This window comes from Ailuropoda melanoleuca, chromosome 10, assembly GCF_002007445.2.
Source record: "Ailuropoda melanoleuca isolate Jingjing chromosome 10, ASM200744v2, whole genome shotgun sequence".
In the NCBI taxonomy this organism is placed as follows: domain Eukaryota; kingdom Metazoa; phylum Chordata; class Mammalia; order Carnivora; family Ursidae; genus Ailuropoda; species Ailuropoda melanoleuca.
In genome coordinates this window covers 80,064,478-80,086,162 of record NC_048227.1, presented here as the reverse complement: position 1 = coordinate 80,086,162, position 21,685 = coordinate 80,064,478, and the positions used below count along the sequence as shown (strand labels likewise).

The following is a 21,685-nucleotide window of genomic DNA, read 5'->3' as shown; positions in this document are numbered from 1 at the left end:
ATTTTACAACTTACAGCTGTTTCTTTCATGGTAATACTGTGGGGGAGATAATGGAAACACCAAGAGAGTGGAAACTGTGAGGCAGAGATCTGGAAAGAATGGACTATGGTCCTTCCTTGTGGATTATGAAAAAATTGAACTGTCCTGCCTTGAGGGGCTCAAACCACACACATCAAATTGGGACTCAGAAGGCATATAGGTATGGACCTTTCTCTGTTGGTATTTTGTAGCACAAGACCTTAATGCTTATTAGTGAGGGCCCCAAAAAAGATTCTCTAGAATTCTCTAGATTGATTTTCAGAAGGCTGGTTAGAAGTTCGAAGTTAGAATAGCAAGTTGAGTGCCTACTTTCCATGGGTATGTAGATGCTTACCCCCAAGTGCACTTAATATTATGCTTTATATTCTTTAGACATATCCTATGTAAAGAAAAACTGCAATTTATTAAAAAAACAATTTAAAAAACCTTTGTAATTACAGGCTTTTAAAACATTTTCACTCTAAATTATTTCCATAAATAACCTGATTTTGTAATGGGAGCTCTGACTTCTGGAAACGCGTGATGAGGTTCTCACTTATATGGGATAAAGAAACAAAGCCTTCTAGAGGCAGAAGTTTAGTCAGTATCACCAGTACAATCCTTAATGTTGCCGATAAGGCAATAAAGACTTGGAAAGCGATTCGCCTGTTATTAGACAGAAACGCCCCGAATGATGGCAGATTATTAAGCATAATACACAAACCCATTACTGTATTGAAGTAATATTTTGAAATTTAGCTTTGCCACTGATACTGAGTGATACTTGGAGTTATATCATTTCATTTTTAAATTACAAACCTTGTATATAAATTACAGATTTATAAATTGCAAACATCGCATATATTTAATATTCAATTTACAATGCATTGTAACTTTTATTGTTTTATTTTTATTTTTTTTTAAAGATTTTATTTGTTTATTTGACAGCGAGAGAGGCAGGCAGCGAGAGAAGGAACACAAGCAGGGGGGGTGGGAGAGGAAGAAGCAGGCTCCCAGCGGAGGAGCCTGATGTGGGACTCGATCCCAGGACCCTGGGATCACGTCCTGGGCCGAAGGCAGATGCTTAATGACTGAGCCACCCAGGCGCCCCTGCATTGTAACTTTTAATTACAAACACTGCATATATTTATAGATTGCATGTATAGACATTTGTGAAATTTGGGCAAATATCAAGAGCATGAACAGCGTCAATTATTTAGCTATCCAGAGAGCAGAGAGGAACTACTCTAGCTGTTTTGTGTGTTTACTTTCAGAACTCATTTATGGAACATAAGAAATAGCAGGGAGATCGGTAGGAGAAGGATGGGAAGAATGAAGGCGGGGTAGGTAAACAGAAGGGGGAATAAACCACGAGAGACTGTGGACTCTGGGAAACAAACTGAGGGCTTCAGAGGGGAGGGAGGTGGGGGACTGGGATAGGCCGATGATGGGTATTAAGGAGGGGACGTATTGCATGGAGCACTGGGTGTAATATGCAAACAATGAATCATGGAACTTTACATCAAAAACCAAGGATGTAGTTATGGTGACTAACATAATAAAAATTAAAAAAAAAAAAGAATTTGTGTATAGACTTTTTTCTCATTAGTACCATACTATATATATATAATTTTTTCTTCTACTTTTTCACTTGTTTGTATCATGAGCCTATTCATTTATGTCATATTACCTATTAGTTCCCCTTTCCCCACAAAATATAATGTGTGAAAATCACATGTGGCTGTAACATCATGTTTTGAAAGTTAGCTCACCTGGAATGGTTTGATTTCTAAATGTTATAAATCATGCCTTACATAGAAAAATTTCCTACACATTTGATTATGACCTTTGACTATATTCACAGGAGAAGAGTTAAAGCAGGAGGGCGCAAACTTAGCTAAGGCTCGGACACGTACTTGAGCCAAGTTTTGTAGAAGTTTCTGTTCTCCTGGACAGTTTGTAAAAATTACCAGTAGGGTCCTCCATGTGGATGACTTGGCAAATTTCAAGGTGCTTAAATCTCCAGTGTGTAATGACTTATTTTTTCCCTTCTCCTTGTTACACCTTTATTTCTTAAAACCACGTACCCATGTAGTTGCTTAAGGCCGGTGTGTAATAATAACGTCTCTATATTATACATAACACATAATCTATACAACTCTGAAATAACCCTTGGTTTTTAAGCATCTAAGAGACCTCTTTTATAAATAATGAAAGCTGCTGACCTCCTCCTCCTCAGAGAAATGCACATTCTACTACATTTTACACACAATTGCAGGGACTCAGGACCCCTCACGTCCTAGCTTCCTTGACCTTTCGTCTCTGTAGCACCAGTTACACATCACAAGTCAGCAAGTCCCATTTTAAAACAGCTTCAATTATGAGACAGTTCTTCCTTCCACAGAGCCAGAAATTTCCTTCCTAGGATTCCCAGTCATCCATCCTAATTTTCTCCTTTACAGACCAGAGAGAAATGCAATTTACTTTCAGCCTAACATCTCCAACGGTTGAAACTGGTAATCTTGTTCCACATAGGACCCTCCTTCTGATGAAACTCCTTGGTTCCTCCCTCCAACTGTTCCTTTCATGTAGTATCCTCAGCCTAAAACCCCTCTGGCCACTTTGCCGGACACAAGATGTTTCAAATATGCCACAGCCCTTATTGGAATGAGGTGCCCAGAACTGAGCAAAGTACTCTGGTCTGGCTTCCCCAGCCTGACCCAGGATATCTGCAGCTTCCTACCCACTTCCATCCACCCACTTACACTTTCTGGTATCAGTCGGTGTAGTTGCTGGTCATGTGGCGGCTGGAAGCCACGTGCAGGATTGGATGTCTACCCGCTGGCTTCCATATTCTAATCCTGGATGCTCCTTTTACCCTGCCAAGGCTTTCTGTATCCTGATTCAATCAGTCCGAGTATTACCTCTCTCTGAATTCGGGCTACCCACAGGTTGGTTACACATGCTCTTATTTTTCCTCCTAACTCAGAAATAAAATTAGGGAATGGGATAATGTAAAGATCCATCCCTGCCCTAACTAGCTATCACTTTCCAGATTTATATTACTTCATGAACTAGCATTTATGGCACATGGTGTTCAACTAGTTACAAGTCTACTCTGTTCTATTATCTATGCTAGTAAGTCAGTATTTCACTGTTTAGCTCAAACAACAAAGGTCACAAGTTTTTCAAAGAGCTTTCTCTAGCTACTTTGTTGCATTTAAATTATGTGTATTATCTATAATAGGCCAAAGCACTTAAAAACATGCAGTCTGTGTGTAAACTATTTTTTTTCACCATTTCCTATACTTTGCAACCAACAGGGTGCTGATTTTCCCCCCTTTTTTAAATTGTAAGTCACATGACCTTCCTGTGGAGATTACCAGTAGTAATGTAGAAAGAAGGGGAAAGACAAGGGATCTCCTAGTTATTCTGAGAAGCAGCAACTCCCATGCTCTGCCCCCAAACACCCCCCCCACATACATTGAAAATCGCTTGATTCAATGAATTGTTAGGTCCCTTGAATTCTAAAATACTCTAGTAATGAAAGGGTTTGGATACGTTATACTATTACATCTACATCTTCAATACAATAAATACAGAAACTGAAACAATACCACTTACCTAGTACTAATAATTGATAAAGATTTAAGTGCATTTGTTAGCCAGGAGTCTGTCAGACCTTCGATCTCTGCCCTTAACTGTAGCCATGCATCTCTCTTGGCAGGGCCAAGGAGTCCTGCAACCAAAAAACAAGGCAGAATTAAGCGATGAAAAATTTCAGGAATACCTAGCTTGGTCTCCCTTCTGCCTAGTATATCATGTCAGAAACAGATTTATATCAATAGTGATCTTTCATTTAAGAACTGATTATCTATTCATTCATTCAGATATTTACTGAACAGCTTCTAGATTTCAGGTCCTGGGCCAAACACCGGGGATTTAACAGTGAAAAAGGGGGTCCCAGGCTCTGCTCTCACTGAACCTAGAATCTGGCACAGTGGATGCAATCACCTGAGAGGCTTCGACCGCTCCCTGCCGGGGGTCCCACTCCAAAAGACAGTGATATGATAGGTCTGGAGAAGAAGCTGGGGTCGACAAGACTAGGGCAAACCTCAAACACTCTGACTGTCTGAAAATGTTTCACTTCTTAATAATCACAATCATTACCACTTTTAAGCAATAATACTGACATTATCATACGTAGCTACTAGCACTGAAGTTATCACAAATACTCTGCGTTGTTTTTTTTTTTTTTAAGATTTTATTTATTTATTTGACAGAGATAGAGACAGCCAGCGAGAGAGGGAGCACAAGCAGGGGGGAGTGGGAGAGGAAGAAGCAGGCTCCTAGCTGAGGAGCCTGACATGGGTCGATCCCAGAACGCTGGGATCACGCCCTGAGCCGAAGGCAGACGCTTAACGACTGTGCCACCCAGGTGCCCCACAAATACTCTGCTTTCTAAAAAGAAGTTAAGAATTGTGTTTAGGGGGCACCTGGGTGGCTCAATCATTAAGCATCTGCCTTCGGCTCAGGTTATGATCCCAGGGTCCTAGAATCAAGCCCTGCATTGGGCTTCCTGTTCGGTGGGAAGCCTGCTTCTCCCTCCCCCCACCTTGTGTTCCCTCTCGCTGTCTCTCTCTCAGTCAAATAAATAAAATCTTTAAAAAAAAAACAAAGAATTGTGTTTAAAAGTCTGAAGTATGTGACACAAGTTATAAACAACGGTTAAAACTGCACTGATGTGGGGATAAGAAAACAAGTAGACATACTAATGTTTTTATGTAAAAAGCCCTTGTTTATGGGCGCCTGGCTCGCTCAGCGGTTTGAGCGTCTGACTCTTGATCTCAGCTCAGGTCCTTATCTCAGGGTTGTGAGATCGAGCCCCAAGTCAGGCTCCACTCTTTGCATGGAGCTTAGTTAGTAAATAAATAAATAAAGAGGCCTTGTTCTATGATAAAACAAGATCATGCAAATCTGCTAAAAAGAAGTTTCTTATTTAAATCGTATTTCAGAATATTAGGAGCACATATACAGGGGGATGATTTTTTAAATCAAAATGTATCATTTCTGGCAACTCCCATTTGTCCTTATTTCAATAAAGGGATACTAACAGAGCACAGGAAATGGACTTGCATGTCAGCACTTAAACTTCTAAAGCTCTAATATTATTTAGTAGTAATCTTTTAGTTTCTACATAGCTTTAATACCCTTCATGAGGGAAACAATGCCGTACCTAAATAAAAATTACTTCAGATTTCTCAAGGGGATATTTATTTTAAAATTAAACATGTTACCCACAGTTGAACTTAAACACTATATACTGTTTGTCTGATTTTACCGAAGTGTCTTATCTAGAGCATTAGAGTGGATTAGAAAACTAGAGTTGTCTGTCCTGCTGGGGCCTATTTCTCATTTGGGAAGGAAGATCTCCTATTTCTAAGAGCCCTTTTTGGTTCTAACAACCATAATAATAACATTGCTATTGTCTATGGTTGCACATGCTTTTTGTTCTCTTGTAGCTACTGAGTGTCTACTGGGCATCTATTATGTACCTTAAGACTCAGTAGACACTGGGGATACAAGATGAACAGACACACAGCCCCCCACCCCCATGGTGTGTGGCACATGTCATATACACACTACAGATGAAAATGTTATTTACTATATTCTATGATATGTATATAAATATACATATATATACTATGCATAAGTACATTTAACTTATCATTCAATTTTAGATTCTGATGTAAGCTCCTCAATCATCCTTTCAAAAGTGAGAAAGAGAGCGAGAGAGAAACAGAGAACCCTGGGAGAAAAATGTGATGTGACTTTATCGCTAATCTTAGGATCTTGCTGACCTAAGATCCTAATAACAGAAATAAACGAGGTTTACTTTATCAAGAAACATATTCAGGATTTCAGTTTTCACGTCACAGGTTGTAATATCACCTGTAATATGTGGATGAAGGTAAAACAGTTTAGACACAACCTACAGAGTATCCGAACATTTAATAACCATGATAATCACAGTTAATGCTATACGTTATACTGCCAGATAACATGCAATTAAAAAAAATAAAATAGGCTTATTTAAGTCTTCAAAATGACATAAAGCACTGTTTATATTTATTTCGGAAAGGATTCCAGAAAGGTAATGAGGACTAACCGCTCTGCTTTAATGACTGGGGCCTTTGCTTTTAGACGGGTCTTCCCACTGCCTCAATAAGTCCCCCTGTCTGGTTTATATGAATAGTGTCTGCAGAAGAGGGGTAAACTTTCCATGTCCTGCTGTAAATCCTGACCAAACATCTGGGCACAGAGAATTCCCAACTCCTTTGGCAGAGCCGCATGTTTTATTCTGCAGTTACAGTGATTTCCCCCACCAACTGAGAAACTTAAAATTCTGACTCAGTGAGTTCAGCAGGAGCTCTTGGTAATTTTCTAGTAGAGTAGTCTCTCATATGGAACACAGAACTACAGATCCTCCCTTTCTCTCCAGTATCTTTATTAGATGTAAAGAGCCACACGTACCTCCAACATTGTTCTTGTAGGTGTTATATAATTCTTTTACTCTTCTGTAACGAAAAGCCAACTTCCTCATCCAGTCAACCCCTCCTCTTACACCTGTTGGCAAACAAAGGTTTGCACTACTTGCAGCTGCATGGAAGCCATCAGTTGCAAAACTGTAGGTACTGCAACACCCAAAATACATTAAAAAGAAATAAAAGAAATAATTACATGTGCAAAACTCCATAGCTGAATTTCTGTAGGAAAGAGCATACTAAAAGGCATGGCTTACCTTAAGTCCTGCCCATTATCATCAGAGGAAACATCATCTATATGAACTTGATCACATTCCTGTTAAAAACATTGGAAAAGTTATTTGTTTTTCAAAAGAGGCCTGTATGGTATTTGGTTTTTCCATCTTTCCATTTGATCAGGCCATGGCCAGAAGGTGGCAGCATTTGCCCATCTATCCCACTGCCAAACTGGGGAAATTGCAGCATTTCTATTTTAAATCCGGAAGAGTACCATAAAAAGGGATCTGAAAACATATGGCATGTGGATTTCTTTCAAGCAGCTTAAAATTGTTTACTCTGAAAATTATGGATAATAAATTATCTTTTGAATCTTTGTAAGAATGACTGGTGTTCACTTTCAGCCATTTCTGTTGTGTATACTTAAGTATGGAAACAAAGCTAATCTGAAGATACACACAGCTTGTGTGGTTGAACCTCGGGTGGTTACTATTATTTGCTATTTGTTGAGCAACAATGGAGGGGCCTGATGATTATGGTGTCCTGTGAGATTTCTGGGACTTCCTGCCTTTTGCTGGGCCAGGGGTGGCACCATGAAAGAACCACGCTGATGTTATTCTAAAAGTCCTGGTAGTTTAACACAGAAAAAAAAAAAATAAATAACCATAGAGGTTGGTATCGTTTTTTCCTTTTGTTCGAGTTTTGAAATCTTGAAGCTGAAAACGATACTTACAAATTAAAGGAAAATAATGAAGATTTACCATCTTCAACGTGCTACAAACTCAGAGGAGAATAAATTTTAGGTACATGCACCCATACACTTGCCCTGACTGTCTCAGAGCAAACAGTCACTTTTCTAGATAAGAAGTAAATTCTTCTTTGCTGTTCTAAGGATCCTATTCTATCTTCAAATAATCTGCAAAGTTCTAGTAAAATAGTATGTGATCTGAAAGTGGAATTTGGCTAGGGCATTTAAAGTACTTAGTACTTACTAACTTTACATTAAGTATGGTTTAGCCTTTTGGGCCTCTTTTTCTCCCTTCAAATTATTTCAGATACTCACAGACTGTATAACATAGTGCTTACTATTCAAAATCACTTTTTAAAAACTATTAACTTTGACAAGAAGATGCCATACTAAACAAGGGCTTTGCAGCCACTATTTATATTCATTATAGGACCTGGAAAGTATCTGGTAGTGAAAAATTTGTATCTCGTCTCCAGCTTTCCACACTGAGTATATTAGATCCTCTTTTAGTTTGAGGGTGATCTAGCTGATTTGGGCTTCTTTTAAAATGTAAAATATGAAAGTGGCCCAATCAATACAATTTTAGTATATAACTTGAAAATTCAGGTTAAATTACAGGTTCATATGATTTACATAAACTATACATAAATTAGTAATTTTAGAATAAATGTCTACCAATGTTCATAGGTAAGGAAGGGCTCCAAAAAGCTTAATCTGAGTGGAAGCTCCGTGAGGGTGGTGTTTGGGTCACCTGGATATACCCCCCCACCCGCTTAAGGCACAATCCGGCACATGGTAATTGTTCAACAATTCTTTGTTGACTAAATGGCAGGTATTTAGACAAATGAATGACAGTTCTTGACAAAGTTACCACAATCATTTAAATTTTCTAACACAAAGTTAAATTTTCTAACACAAATTTTCTAACCCCTGGGGGGCTCAGTCATTAAGTGGTTGCCTTCGGCTCAGGGCGTGATCCCAGGGTCCAGGATTGAGCCCTGCCTTGCGCTCCCTGCTCAGTGGGAAGCCTGCTTCTCCCTCTCCCACTCCCCTTGCTCCTGTGCCCTCTCTTGCTGTGTCTCTCTCTGTCAAATAAATAAAATCTTTAAAATAAATAAATAAATAAATAAATTTTCTAATACAAAGTTGAAATTATATTAAAAATAATATTCTACATGGTAAGGACTGTAAGAAAACATTTTTTTCAAGAGTGGAGGGGAGTGGGGGGAGAATGGGGTACAAGCCAAGGCTACAGGAGTCAGGGCGGGACATGCATTTGGAAAGGGTTTACCCCATTTTGAGTAAGTATGGGTGGAAAGGAGCACAGCCCAAACTTGAACCAAAGGAGGCATTATGCTTCCAGAAAAATCTCAGGGAAAAGTAAGGCAAGCAACAGTAGTGGCTACTGGATTGGGCTCTAAAGGAAAGGGTGGAGAGATTTAATCATTAGCATGAAAATTGGAAATAAAGTTCTCCCAGAATAGGGAGGCAGCAAAGTAGTTCTAGACAACAAGACTTATTTCTTATTTAGAGACAGTGACATTCTCGGTAAGTATGAAGATATGAAGACGGAAACCAGTCACTATCCAAATGACATCACGTGAAGCTGTTCATTCCACTGAAGTTTTGAAATCTTTCATTATGTAAATAGCTTCCATGTCTCTCTTTTATAATAAAGTACAATAAATTAAAAAACAAAAACAAACAAAAAAGTGGGGGAAATCCTTAGGCATGACTCTGGTAATTAGAAGTTATTTCTAGATTTCATACCTTCTCATCCTAATTTGTACAGAAATTCCTCTAGCATTTCAAGTATTAACTCACATGATTAATTTGTACATTTTGCCCCTAAATTTATTTTTTACTCCTGAGGACATCAGTATATCAAACTTATTGGAGCATGAGCTCCATATTTGAAGTTATGTTTGAGATTTTTCCAAATGGAACTTCTCTTTAAATTTATGCCTAGTTAACTATGCTTGTTGACTCTGGACTCCTGCCTGAGGATTACAGTCCAGTGAAAGAAACCTGAACTTCAATCACTTACATTTTTAGAAAATTCTAAATAATTGTTCTTCAATTAGTTTTCACTCAGAGGAATTTTGCAAGAATTATTTTTGACCAAAACCTGAAATACTAAAAACAGTGTAATGCTTAGCTTCAACAAATTTCAGTATAAGCACTCGAACATGTAGAATAATTCCGTTTTTAATCTTAAATTTGTTAATTTTGTCTTGCAAGGTGACCATAAAGTTGTCACTGATCTTTATCAGTTATAACCCACACGGCAGTCTTCTCTCACTTTCGTGAACCTGAACTCCCCAGTGCCTTCTTTTCTGGAAGTTATTATAACTGAAATAACATTTTATTTCAACAGAGAGCATTCTCTTCTTAGGAGAAGTAGTGTGAGCATCTGCCTTCTCTGCAGTTGGGCAGGATGCAGAGAAGTGACTACTAGGATTTAAATTTGTATCTTTTAAGGAATTCTGTGAGACCAGCTGCTACTACATATGTTACAGTATCTACTAAAGGATTTGAGTCTCAAATTAGATTTCTGGGTTAAGAAAAGGAACCCTGAGATATTAAAAACAGAAGCCAAAAAAAAAAAAAATAGGCTAATGATGGAGTTGCTCTCTTGAGGAATTCGCCCCTTTGTTAGCAGAAGCAGAAACAGCAGAAATAGCTTCTGCAGCCCATGACAATCTTAGCCTTCAAGAGGTTTACTGAAATGAAAAATGGGGAGAAAGTCAAGTTGACTTTCAAAATCAAACGTAGAAGGATCGTGACGTATATGTCACAGCACTGAGCGACCTTGAAAGCTGCTGTTCAGATTTTATTTGTTTTCCTGCTTGTTTATCTCACTAAAGTCAATAATAAGCCTTTGAGTTTCTCTGGACCCTTCATCCGGATGTACACGTGTGCATCTTGTTATGACAATGCAGTCAATTCATACGCAGATACTCAATCATTTCATTGATAAGCTATTGCTGGATTCTAAGTTGTAGTGCTTGAGTCAAATGGAATTTTTATCACATTTTAAAACATAACTAAAAAACTATAATCAGAAGAGAAAGTCAATACCAATATTTTCTCAGTTACTATTTTTACCAGAGATCCTGTCGGGTATTTTAAAAATATATTTTATATAGTATATAATCCAAGATAAAAATTCTAAAAGCACCATAACTGACCACATGCTTCTGATATGCCAATATTCATGTCAAACTTGCTAAAAGTGTTTGCAAATTCATCATATGCTACTTTCGCTTTCTCACTTTACTGTTCTGTTAAAAGCTGGGTGGTAAATTTATTCCATCTGGCCTCTAATGTACCACTAAAAAGCTAAAAGGTCATTTATTCCATTTATTTCTAGTAAAAATAATTAATGAAATGAAATAAAAACTCTAAAACCTGAATAAAACCACATAAAAATTTGTTTTTGGTCTTTTATGAGTTTAAAAGGATGAGTAATCTTAGAATCTTCTTTAGAAAAATGAGACTCATCCATTTTAACCAACAGAAAAAAAAACATCCTAAAAGTCATCGCTATATATAAAAACTGAAGTTCCAAAAAGATTAAAATGTGTTTTCTATTATAATGTATATATAAAGTCATTCTGTATACTACACTACCAATAAGTAGCAGGATTAATTTAAATCAGGTTTCAGAGAGGTGATTATTTTTTCTTATTATCTAAAACTGGAAAAGTTGCCGAGGAATACTGATCTTTCATATTGGCCATTAAAGAAAACAAATAAAACCTCTTTAAACAGACAGTAATTTTATTATCCAGTAAAAACAGTGACTCACTGCAGAGAAAACACCAAAAAAAAAAAAAAAAAAGATATTACCCAGATTTCCAGCACATACTTTTTGGGATATACTAAAAAACAGAATTTTTACTCTTATGTCTCAAGTGCAGCTGAAACTGGATTTAAGACCTTGTCAATTTTTAAAACTTATGTAAGACACTAACTAATTTAGCTTTTCTTTCTCACACCCTTCTGTTAATTTCAGCATAGTCTGGGGGCAGAAATACGTCCTCTGGAGCCAGACACACCAGAGTTTCAAATCCCAGTTTTACCACTTAGCTAGCAGGTAACCTTAGATGTGATTTTTATGCTCGTGGACCCTACAGTTTCTCCTCTACAGAAATAATGTGATAAATTTATTTCAAAGGTTATTATTCAATTAACAGAAAATCCAATATACAATGTTCTGCACAAGGTGGGTTTTCTGCAATAACAATCTTCCTCTCCATGTATAATATGATTATAAACACTTTTATTTCATTGTGAAACCACGTGGTAAAAAATAAATGTAAATATGTCACTTAAAAATATTTCACCACAGTTGCACTTGATTGAGAAGTACTTCTGCTCAGCGCCCAGCTACTCAGTTACTTCAAATTTTACCATCTGAATGCCTAAGAACTCAGATCATTAGCACCCAGATTATATACCTTATTACAGTACTTATTCAGCGGTCTTGAGACTATTGAGGGAGGGGGAGCTCTCTCATTTTGTTGTTGTTTTTATTTTCCTTTTGAGGTTGGAAATGAAAAGATAAATGAGAACAAAAGAAAAAAATGCAACGCAACCAGTCAGATGTGCTATGTAAACAGCTCTAGCACTGCTTTATCCAGATGCAGAGGACATAAGGAATGGAAATGTCTAAAATTAGGCTTCAGATTATCTACAAAATTTAATGACCCATGCCAGCACCATGAATAGTACCCAGTGATTTAACCTAAATAATCCCCTGGTTAGTAACCTGGAAAAGCTAACGTTGACTCCAAAGGTGCTAGACGGGTTGTCCGGTATGGGACAGAAAAGCGAAACTTCTCCTCTTCTATTTTTGTTTTAAACAGGTGCCAGTACATAGGCAGAATTCATTAGTGCAAGTTAGCTTTTGTTTATATTTGTATATACATTGTTCCCCTTGACAGAAACTTTGCTATCCTATTGAGCTGAATATTTTTCAGATTTCTTGAGGTTATCTGCCTATTAGAAACCATTGAAGCATTATAATAGTTGGGATATGACCATTCCTATGTTTTTCAATTCTTACCTCTAAATCATTAAAAAATAAATGTGTATCAGCAAGATTAAAAATCATTTCCTCCATTCGGAGTCCCAGGGTTACAGCCATGGGGGGATCCTGAAAAGAAAATACACATAGAATGAAGTACAATTTCAATAACCACTTATTATTAAGATTATTTTAAGTGTATATTGTTGTGAGTGGTGGGGGTGAGTAGACTGTATGGATTTTTACGTAGGATCCAAAAGAGTTCCAAATGAGCTAAAAAGTTGCCTTTCTAAAGGGTACTCTAAGCCACACTAAACATACAGATAACATCTGTGAATTTACAGGAATTTATACACACATAACGACAACTTAGAACACACTTCCACATACATCTGTATGTTCGTGAGGAGGAAGGAGGAAACAAGCTACTTAACAGGACCCAGTTTATACGTACTCCATGGAAAGTCCTTCGGAGAAAGATATTTGGATGGGCTACTGAAGAATGGAACAGACTTGTACAGAAGAGGAAAGGACATCCTTTAAGAATAACAGATAATAAGTAGGAAAGGGAGAAAAGGAGGACGTCTGGTATCCGTAGGACAGGAGCAGAAAAATGTCATCTGAAGGTGGGACAGGAACACTGTAAAACCACCACTCAATTATTAATTGCATTTTGAACAACAGGCAATATTTATTTGAATATGCATACAGTTTGGTCTAACCTGCATTTGACTAGAAATTAAGAGGGTAGGGTTGGGATAACTAAAGGAACATTAATGCAGTAAAAGTAATTTAAGTAGAAAAAACATACATTTAGAAGTTTAATAAATGTAAGGGGGAGAGTAAGGAGGCAAGTGACTTAATTCTTGTCTACAGAAACCAAGATACTATCTAGCAGCAATGAGCTGAGAACCAAGATCAAGGTGGGTACTTTTTTTTTTTTTTTTGAAGATTTTTTACTTCTTTATTTGACAGAGAGAGAGAGCCAGCAAGAGAGGGACACAAGCGGGGGAAGTGAGAGAGGAAGAAGCAGGCTTCCCAGCGGAGAAGGGAGCCTGATGCAAGGCTCGATCCCAGGATCCTGGGATCATGCCCTGGCCCAAAGGCAGACGCTTAACAACTGAGCCACCCAGGCGCCCCCAAGGTGGGTACTTTACCATGATTAACCAGAGCTGAAAAACCTGGCATCAGAGGTGTAAGACTTTAAAAACTCGGGAGAGTTTAGGGATAGGGCTAAGGAAGTAATTCATGCACAAACATTGTGCTTGAAATGATGGAGGTTGAAATGATCTCTAAAGGTGAACTGCAGTAGGTCCGCCTCTGGAGATACAGAAACTAGAAAACCTGGAAGGGACAAAGCCTCAGAATTTGAGACCAGAACGGGTATTAGCAGGGAGAAGAATATGGTTTCGAATAAAGCTGACAAGTCTAGAAGGATACTGTTGGTTTTGGCTGAGAAGTTATTTTGGAAGACTTCAGAGGGTGATTTGGGTTGAGTGGCTGGGCCAGGAGCCAGACTGTAAGGATTTGAGGAGAGAGAACCAAACTTGTATTTTCAATGTTCTAATAAACGGCATTTCAAAAAAATGTATTTAAACTTGGGGAAATTAATGTTAACTTTACTTCAATTTATGATAAGGATATGCAACCCAACAGGCCAAGCTGTGTTCGTATATACCTCTGAACTTATTCCACTTAGCAGGAGAAGCCCTTCCTCATCCCATTCCTACACCACAACAACCAATTTTCTGCCTGGACTCCCTTCCATAATGCTTTGAGGAGGAAACCCTAGAGTAAACATATTTGAAGCAACTGTCAGCTTCATATTCCATAGTGATTAAATCCTAGAGAATAGGAATGGAGTGCTGAGAAAGAATTCACTGAGGTGTGCTGAGCAAAGCGAAGACTCGAGAAGTGAGAGAAGATGAAGACAGGGCAGTAACAATATGTTGGATGTCAACACAATTTTCTAATGGCTTGCATCACTTCCTTAGAGATTTCTGTGGATTTCATAGTCAGAGACTCTCTTTTCAAAAACAGATGTTCATGTTCACATACTTGATGGCATCCTGGTACCATGTCCTCCAGTCGGCCAGACATGCCCACTGGACTCATTTGTCCTCCAGTGACAGGATCATTTGGAGCAACATACCCAAAGACCAGATAAATTCCATTTTTCTCCAACAAATATTCAAGAACAAAAACAGAAATAGGGAATGCCTATTTTGTGTCTCAGAAGGATCTCTTGCTGTTACCTTCAAGTATGAAAGTCTTTTTTCCTTACTTCTTTTGTTGTTGTTCATGTTTTTGTTGCTGTTGAGAGAAAATCCCTGAAGGCTGAATAATTTTGTGTCAAACTCTACATCTGTCTTTTTCTGTTCAGGAATTCTTAATTCTAGTCTCTGTCTCTCTCTTTTGGGGTGGGGTGGATAGGCTGAGGATGGAAAACTTGTAAATATTCTGTCTAGTCATGGGACCATGAACAAAAAGTCTATAGAAATATCAGGAAAAAATCAAATGTAATTATAGCATGAAAACATATAATTCCATTAGTGACGCTCTCTGCTTCTGAGGAATGTTCACTGATGCAGGACAATAAAACTGAGCTCTACACTACCCCGTTATGTTTCTGATGATTACTGCCCTAAAGAAATATATTTCAGATGGGGATTCAGAAACGTCCTATTTAAAAGGTTTTCCTTCTGGAGACTTGGTTGGTTAAATTCTTCTCTATGATGTGCCAATTTTTATTTTTTTAAGTTTTAAATAAAATTACTGAATTTCTTATATTCATGTCTCACATTCTTTGCATTTATAGATCAGATTTATGAGGCTGGGAGAAAACATACTGTTCCTCTTTGATTGTTACTTTCACTGATTCCATGCTTCTGAAGTACATAACTCTCTATACTCCCCATGATAGGCAAATCCATGAAGAATGCATTTGATGCATCTGATAAGCATGCAAATACAATTTTTAAAAAAACCAACATGAATTCTCTAACAAGTAAGCATAACGCACGGTATGATGAAAACTGTATTTGAGCACTCCACGGGCGTGCAACACCATGTCACTAGAAGGGGTCGTTCGCTGGTTTTCCAGGCTATGGCGATTCCACATCACACTCTACTTAGAGCCAGGACTTAGTAAGCATTTTGGCAAAATATCATTTGTTAACTGGGAAAGTTGAGGTTTGAGGTTTGCCGGAGTGTGAACTAGCTGTATTTTACTAAGGTTTCCAGAGAACAAGGCCTGTTGAAAGGGAGGTGTTGCGTCAGCCTTGCCAAAGGCTTGGCACAGATGGGCTCGGGACCGTCATGCCACAAGCCAAGGAAAACCATGTCGGTAAGAAGTGGTGATCTTGTTTCTAAGAGAATGTTCAGTGAGGGCTTACTTTCAAATATCGTTTTTTTTCCCCCCCAGCTTACTAAGTCACCGGGACAGCTAAATCTAAGTGGATTACAGCACCGCATTTTTCTAGCTAAAGAATCCACAGATGTACAAATCCAAGAAAGATGACCAGCAAGTTGGTGGAGGTGGCCTTAGCAAGGGTCTGCAATGGTGGGTATCCTCTGCTTGGCCAGACTGCTGCGAAGGAGCTGCCAAAGCCTGCAACTCCATGGTTTTATCGGGCATTTGAGAGTTAAACATACTTCTGGATTGAACCCAAGTTTTATACAGAGATGTTTGCTCATTTTCATGAGATGTTTGTAGAATTATGGGCACCTTATGAATCAAGAGTTACTGCCTTTTTTAAGTTTAACTGTAGTGCGTGTTGAGTTTAGGGTCTGAAATGAAGTGACGGTGAAAACTTAGAGTGGGGGGGAGTGGGATAATAAGGGCACCAACAGGGTTTTGTGGAAGCTCTGATACATATTATACATATGTAACAGTTCCAGTAGGTTCCAAGTGTCTACAGCAGAGTTTAACATGGCGCAAACTGAACTTCTGCCAATTTACTCTGTGTACTGCTCTATTAAAATACTTAAACTATTCCCAAGATATTTTAAGAGAGGGAGGGGAAGAGAGAGAGAAGGAAAAAGAGAGAGAGAGAGAGAGAGAGCGAGGGAGGGAGGATGAAGAAAATGAATAACTCTTGGCCCTTAAATGTGTGATTCTAAGCCAGATGTTACCAGTTTTTAACCAAGTCAGGATCAAGTACGGCACTTCTCTGTATCAAAATACTAATGCCTATTAGCCATGTTAGCACAGAACATAAATTGGAGCCAGACTGTCTGTCTATGGGCCTCTGCCCTGCACTGGGCCATCAGCTGGAATTCCTCCTCTAGAGACACCACGTAAAAATATCTCAGGAGAGGCAGCAATTATGTATTTTTAAAGAAATAAGGAACTTTTTTTTCAAGAAGAACTAAAGCTCTTGGAGCAGTTACTCCTTTGGGACCGGAAGCGTATTTGTCGACTTTTGGGCACGGAGGCAGATGTGCAAATTCGCTACAGAAGGAGGAAGACAACAGCGCTGTGAACTAGGGTAGGGAGAGCTAGTGGCTCTGTGAGGGTACGTGAACTCTTCTAATCAGTGACAGGGGATGAAGTGAAACTCAGTCATGTATCGGAAGGGCAATTTTACAAATGACAAGTTTCTCTATGATGGATGGGCAGAGGGCTTCAGGGTTCTCAGGGGGAACTGGAGAAGGATTTCAGGAACACTCATTCTGTTAGCATGTATTCACTGAGTGTCTATGACGTGTCAGATGTGTTCAAATTCTGCGTAGAGAGCAGAGAATCAAATACGCAAAGTTCCTACCCTTATGGGGTTAATATTATTCTGGATGAGCTACCTGATAAATAAATGGACAAAAATCCATGTAAATATATAGTATGTCAGGTGGTGAAAAAAAAATCAGTCGACAGATACAGAAGGCTATGGGGACGGGTGGCAATGGTTCATTTAAATAAAGTTCAGGGAAGGCCTTCCTCAGGAGGTGACAGTTGAGGCTAAGAACCTGAACAGGGTAAGGGAACTAGCCATACAGAGAAGAGGGTGCAGAGAGCACGCGTAGAGGCAGGAGGGGGTCCACGTGCGTGGAGCGGTGTGAGGCATCACGACCCCAGAGAAGGGAAGTGGAGCAAGTACTTTGAGAAAGATGGAATGCTCAACTGGTTCAGACACACGTGAGAGGCCCCAGCAAGATAAACCAGGAATTTAGCAAGCAGGTCATTCCTCTGACTTGAAGGGACAGGCAGAGAATGAGAGGAGCAACTGGAAAATGGGCTCCAGAAGCTTTTCTGCTGATGGGACCATTACAACATGAAATACGGCATAAAGAATAATCCAGAAGAGTGGGGAGCTGGGGACTCAGGCACGAAAAAGATCATTTCCAGAGTCAATTTACTGGGTAAGTAAATTGGGCATAGATCCAGGACATGAATGGAGATTCAAAAAGAAGGCACTGAATATGGTTATGGTGTGAAGATAAAGCAATTTTTCTCAGTCTTTCAGTTTGTTTGTTTGTTTTTTCCTCCAGTGAGAAGGAGTTTTGTGCAGAATTGAGAAGGAGCTGTGAAGGTCTGAGGGAAGAGAAGGTTTGAAATAGTCAGCTGGAAGAGTTAATTAATTCAAGAGTGCTGGACCCACTGGACACAATCAGATGTTGAGATACGGGCAGAGTGTCAGGTGGGGTTTTCTGCAATGTGAGTCTGATGCTGAAAGAACAGGATAAGAACAGTGAGGCTTTATGGGAAAGTGGGGCTACAGGGACATCCAGGGCTGTGGTGACAATGTCTAATGCAGAGGCTGTCAAACTTGACCACACATGAGAAACACCTGGAGAGTGTTTAAAAATCCCATTGCTTACTCCACACCCCACACCAATGACATCAGATTCTCTGAGGTGGGAGCTACGCATCAGTAATTTCAAAGCCCTCCGGTGATTCCAATGTACAAATAAGACAAAATCAACAGATTAGCACCTTGCTACTCAAAGTGTGGTTCACAGACCAGCAGCCCTGACATCACGTGGGAGCTTGCAAGAAAGACTGAACTGCAGACCCCACCCCAGATCTACCCAAGCAGAATATCCAGTTTAATGAGATTGTCAAGTGATTCATATGCATGTTGATATTTAAAAAGCACTAGTTAAGAGCTCTCATCAAGTTCTGGGACAGGAGGGAAGACCAGAGCTGGGTTGTTTCTTAAGGACTCTAAGACTTAGGTTGGTCTGATCACTGAGTAGAATGTTAGTTCAGCAGAATTTCTTAGGAACTAGGATTCCCTACTAATAGTTTAAAGTTATGAGTAAGAGTGTATTGCTCCCCCTTCACCTCCATATAGACTACCTGTGGACTTAACTTCAGCAACCAAATGACCCACAGTGGCTCCTTCCTTAGTCATGTAGCCAGATACTGCTGGAGAGCTGGTAAAGGTACAAAACTAGCTAATGTTTGCTCAGGATTAAGAGTATTTATCCAAAATCTAAGCATTCGATGTAAGCAACGTATTTGCAATTGAACAGTCGTCAATATTAAGGAATCAGAAGCCCTGATGGAGGCATACAACTTACTTACCACTACCAGCCTCTGTTTCAATCAGAAGAGAATCCAATGAATAAAGCTCACCCATATTTATTAAACTAATGACGGAATACATTCTTCAAGGGGAATTACAGCAGTAGTAACAGTAGTAATACGCTATGCCTACAGTTGCTATGCCACATTACAGCTAGTGTGGAGACTCTGGATCAATGAGACTTGCTGACTTTTTATTGTTTTGGGGCCCTTCCAGTCCATCATATGCCAGATATACTTTTAAATATAAAAAAAAAACAACATAGCATTATGTTTATACTATAGCATCGCAACTGGGTGAAAAGGAGACAGCCAGGTTGGTGAGAACGGCCATGGGAGGATGAGCTGGGAAAGCCTGGGACTAAGAGAGGAGAGGTAGGGGCAGAGATGCGTGAACACACCCAAATGGGATGGCCATGGGACTTGGTGGGGGCGGGGGGCGGGAGGTGAGTGGTACATGAGAGGAAGGCTGTAGAAAAGAGAGGTGAGACATTAACCTAGAAAACGGACAGTTGAGGACTTAAGGAAATTTAAGGGATGTTAATAATTGGATCTGCCCTGCCCACCTCCTCAAGATGGGAGATTGAACAGGTTTATAAACTGAGATCATACACAGGGACTGAAATTGCAAAGGAGGTTATAGAAGTCTCATCTAGAAGTTCGTGTCTTTAAGAAACAAATTGCCACTCACCTTTTTGGTATATTAGTTTCAAGCTAATAAATGTGATGTCCCTTCAAGATCTTTCCCTTTTCTCATCTACTCCCAGCAATAACTTGGTAAGGCTGGGCTTCAATAAAAATGAGCCTGATGTTTGGCTATTTATGATATAATAGATCCATTCAGTCCAATTGAAAAAAACAGTTTCTCTAAAAGGAACAGATACTCCACGTAAAAGCAACACAGAGCTCCGTACGAGGAGTCCCCATGACAGAGTTTGAGAAGGGTCACTGTCTTTGACTTAGCTTTACTTGTATTTACATATGCACTGTAATTATGTACACTTGTTCAAGTACACATATGTACATATTGGCACACGTGTGTATATATGTGCACACAAACACACATATTATGAGCAACCACGCAGCACACCATAACATTACGGAGGCTTGCGAATTCTGCACTCACTCACTCGTATGTACCACACTCTCTTGTCACCCTCGACTTCCCTACAACTATGAGCCGAGTACCTTACATTATGAGAAAAAACAACAGATATAGACATATGCAAATTTCTTTAGGAAACATCCAGTTTTCCCAAAATTCAGTTTCCCAACCTTCAGATTTCCTTGAAACCAGATAAAGCAGGTTACACTTACTGAATGTTTATTCTGTGGTAAGCAATGTGCCGAATTTTAATGCATTAGCTCATTTAATCCTCCTAATCATATGATTAATTTTATCATCCTTCCTTTTTTATATATAAGGTAACTGAGGCTCACAAAGTTTAAATAAACTACCAAGGTCACGTGTGCAGTAGGAGGCAGAGCTAGAGTTTAAACTCTGGTCCATTCTCCCTTCAAAGCCATTCTCTTCCATCTCCCTTCAAAGCCATTATGCCCAGAGGGCAGGTGACTTGCACTGGTGTTAATGTTCCAAGAGGGTGGCCACTAACCCATGGTTCCAACACTTATTAATTCTAATCACTTCCTTTTAAATCATGTTGCTTTTCCTTAGTTGACATGCACATAAGTCAATACTTATCTTCGTAACTATCCCATAATTTAAAATCTAGCTGGTGCCATTTTGGAAATCTTCTATGTAAGTGTGTGTACACTTTCAGTATAAAAGTAACCAATTGGTTTATGCTGATGGACATCGTATTTGCCCAGTGCTGTTCTTATATAAGATGTTGTCTACAATGAGCAAGTAGTTTGGAGAGCTTGCGTTTCAATTTCACAACACAAGGCAACTAACCAACTGTTCACTTTTCCTTCAGTTTTTTTCCTGCCTTGGGCTATTTCCTTTGCTTCCTCACCCATACTCTGGAATAACTTTAGAGAACCATGGCTTCACAGCACATGACACATTAATGCTCCAAAATGAATCAAATCCCTAAAGCATAATTTATTTAGCTCCTTTCATCCCTCCTTCAAAAAAGAGAAATTACTACAACTTACCAAGTAAAATAATACATACACATAATCAGGGAGTAGGAATAATCTTCACAAACTCTAACAGATGACAGATGAGATGATTCCTCATCTATGTCCTGCCAAATTTACAAACTCCTATTCCGGAGTTTTACACGGCTGAAAACTACGTGCCCACAGGTGCTCTGCTGTAAAGCCCATCATCAGCTTCGTAAGCAGCAGGGCTCAAACACCCACATAGCTCACTTGCCGTTACGGTAAATATCCCGGAATTGTTCTGCTTGGAAAAAGAGCATGTTGTGTTGACAACAGAACAGAGTCAAACAGTGCTAAGTTTTTAGGAAGATCCTTGGAAAATTTACAATATCATTTACTTATAAGTGGAACTAGGATTTTCCAGAAATTTCTTTTTTAAATTAAAATGCAAAAGTTAGTTACACAGGGCTATTTACAAGTGAAGTGGCATTCCTAAATTATTATGTTCCATGCATTTTATTTTTATTAGTGGG

The 21,685-nt window shown here is 39.0% G+C and overlaps 1 protein-coding gene and 1 pseudogene across 11 annotated transcripts in view; one reads left to right on the top strand and one right to left on the bottom strand.

Annotated features, from left to right (window-relative positions):
* EYA4 (EYA transcriptional coactivator and phosphatase 4) overlaps positions 1–21,685 on the bottom strand; it is a 262,796-nt gene that overhangs the window by 10,079 nt on the left and 231,032 nt on the right. For all 11 annotated transcript variants that reach the window (XM_011228766.3, XM_019802811.2, XM_019802814.2 and 8 more), the window contains 4 exons: positions 12,599–12,688; positions 6,821–6,879; positions 6,553–6,713; positions 3,643–3,757 (listed from right to left, as the gene is read on the bottom strand). In XM_011228766.3, the coding sequence (XP_011227068.2) occupies positions 3,643–3,757; positions 6,553–6,713; positions 6,821–6,879; positions 12,599–12,688 (425 nt within the window). The remainder of the gene's footprint in view (positions 1–3,642; positions 3,758–6,552; positions 6,714–6,820; positions 6,880–12,598; positions 12,689–21,685) is intronic.
* LOC105238907 lies at positions 6,966–9,131 on the top strand (annotated as a pseudogene).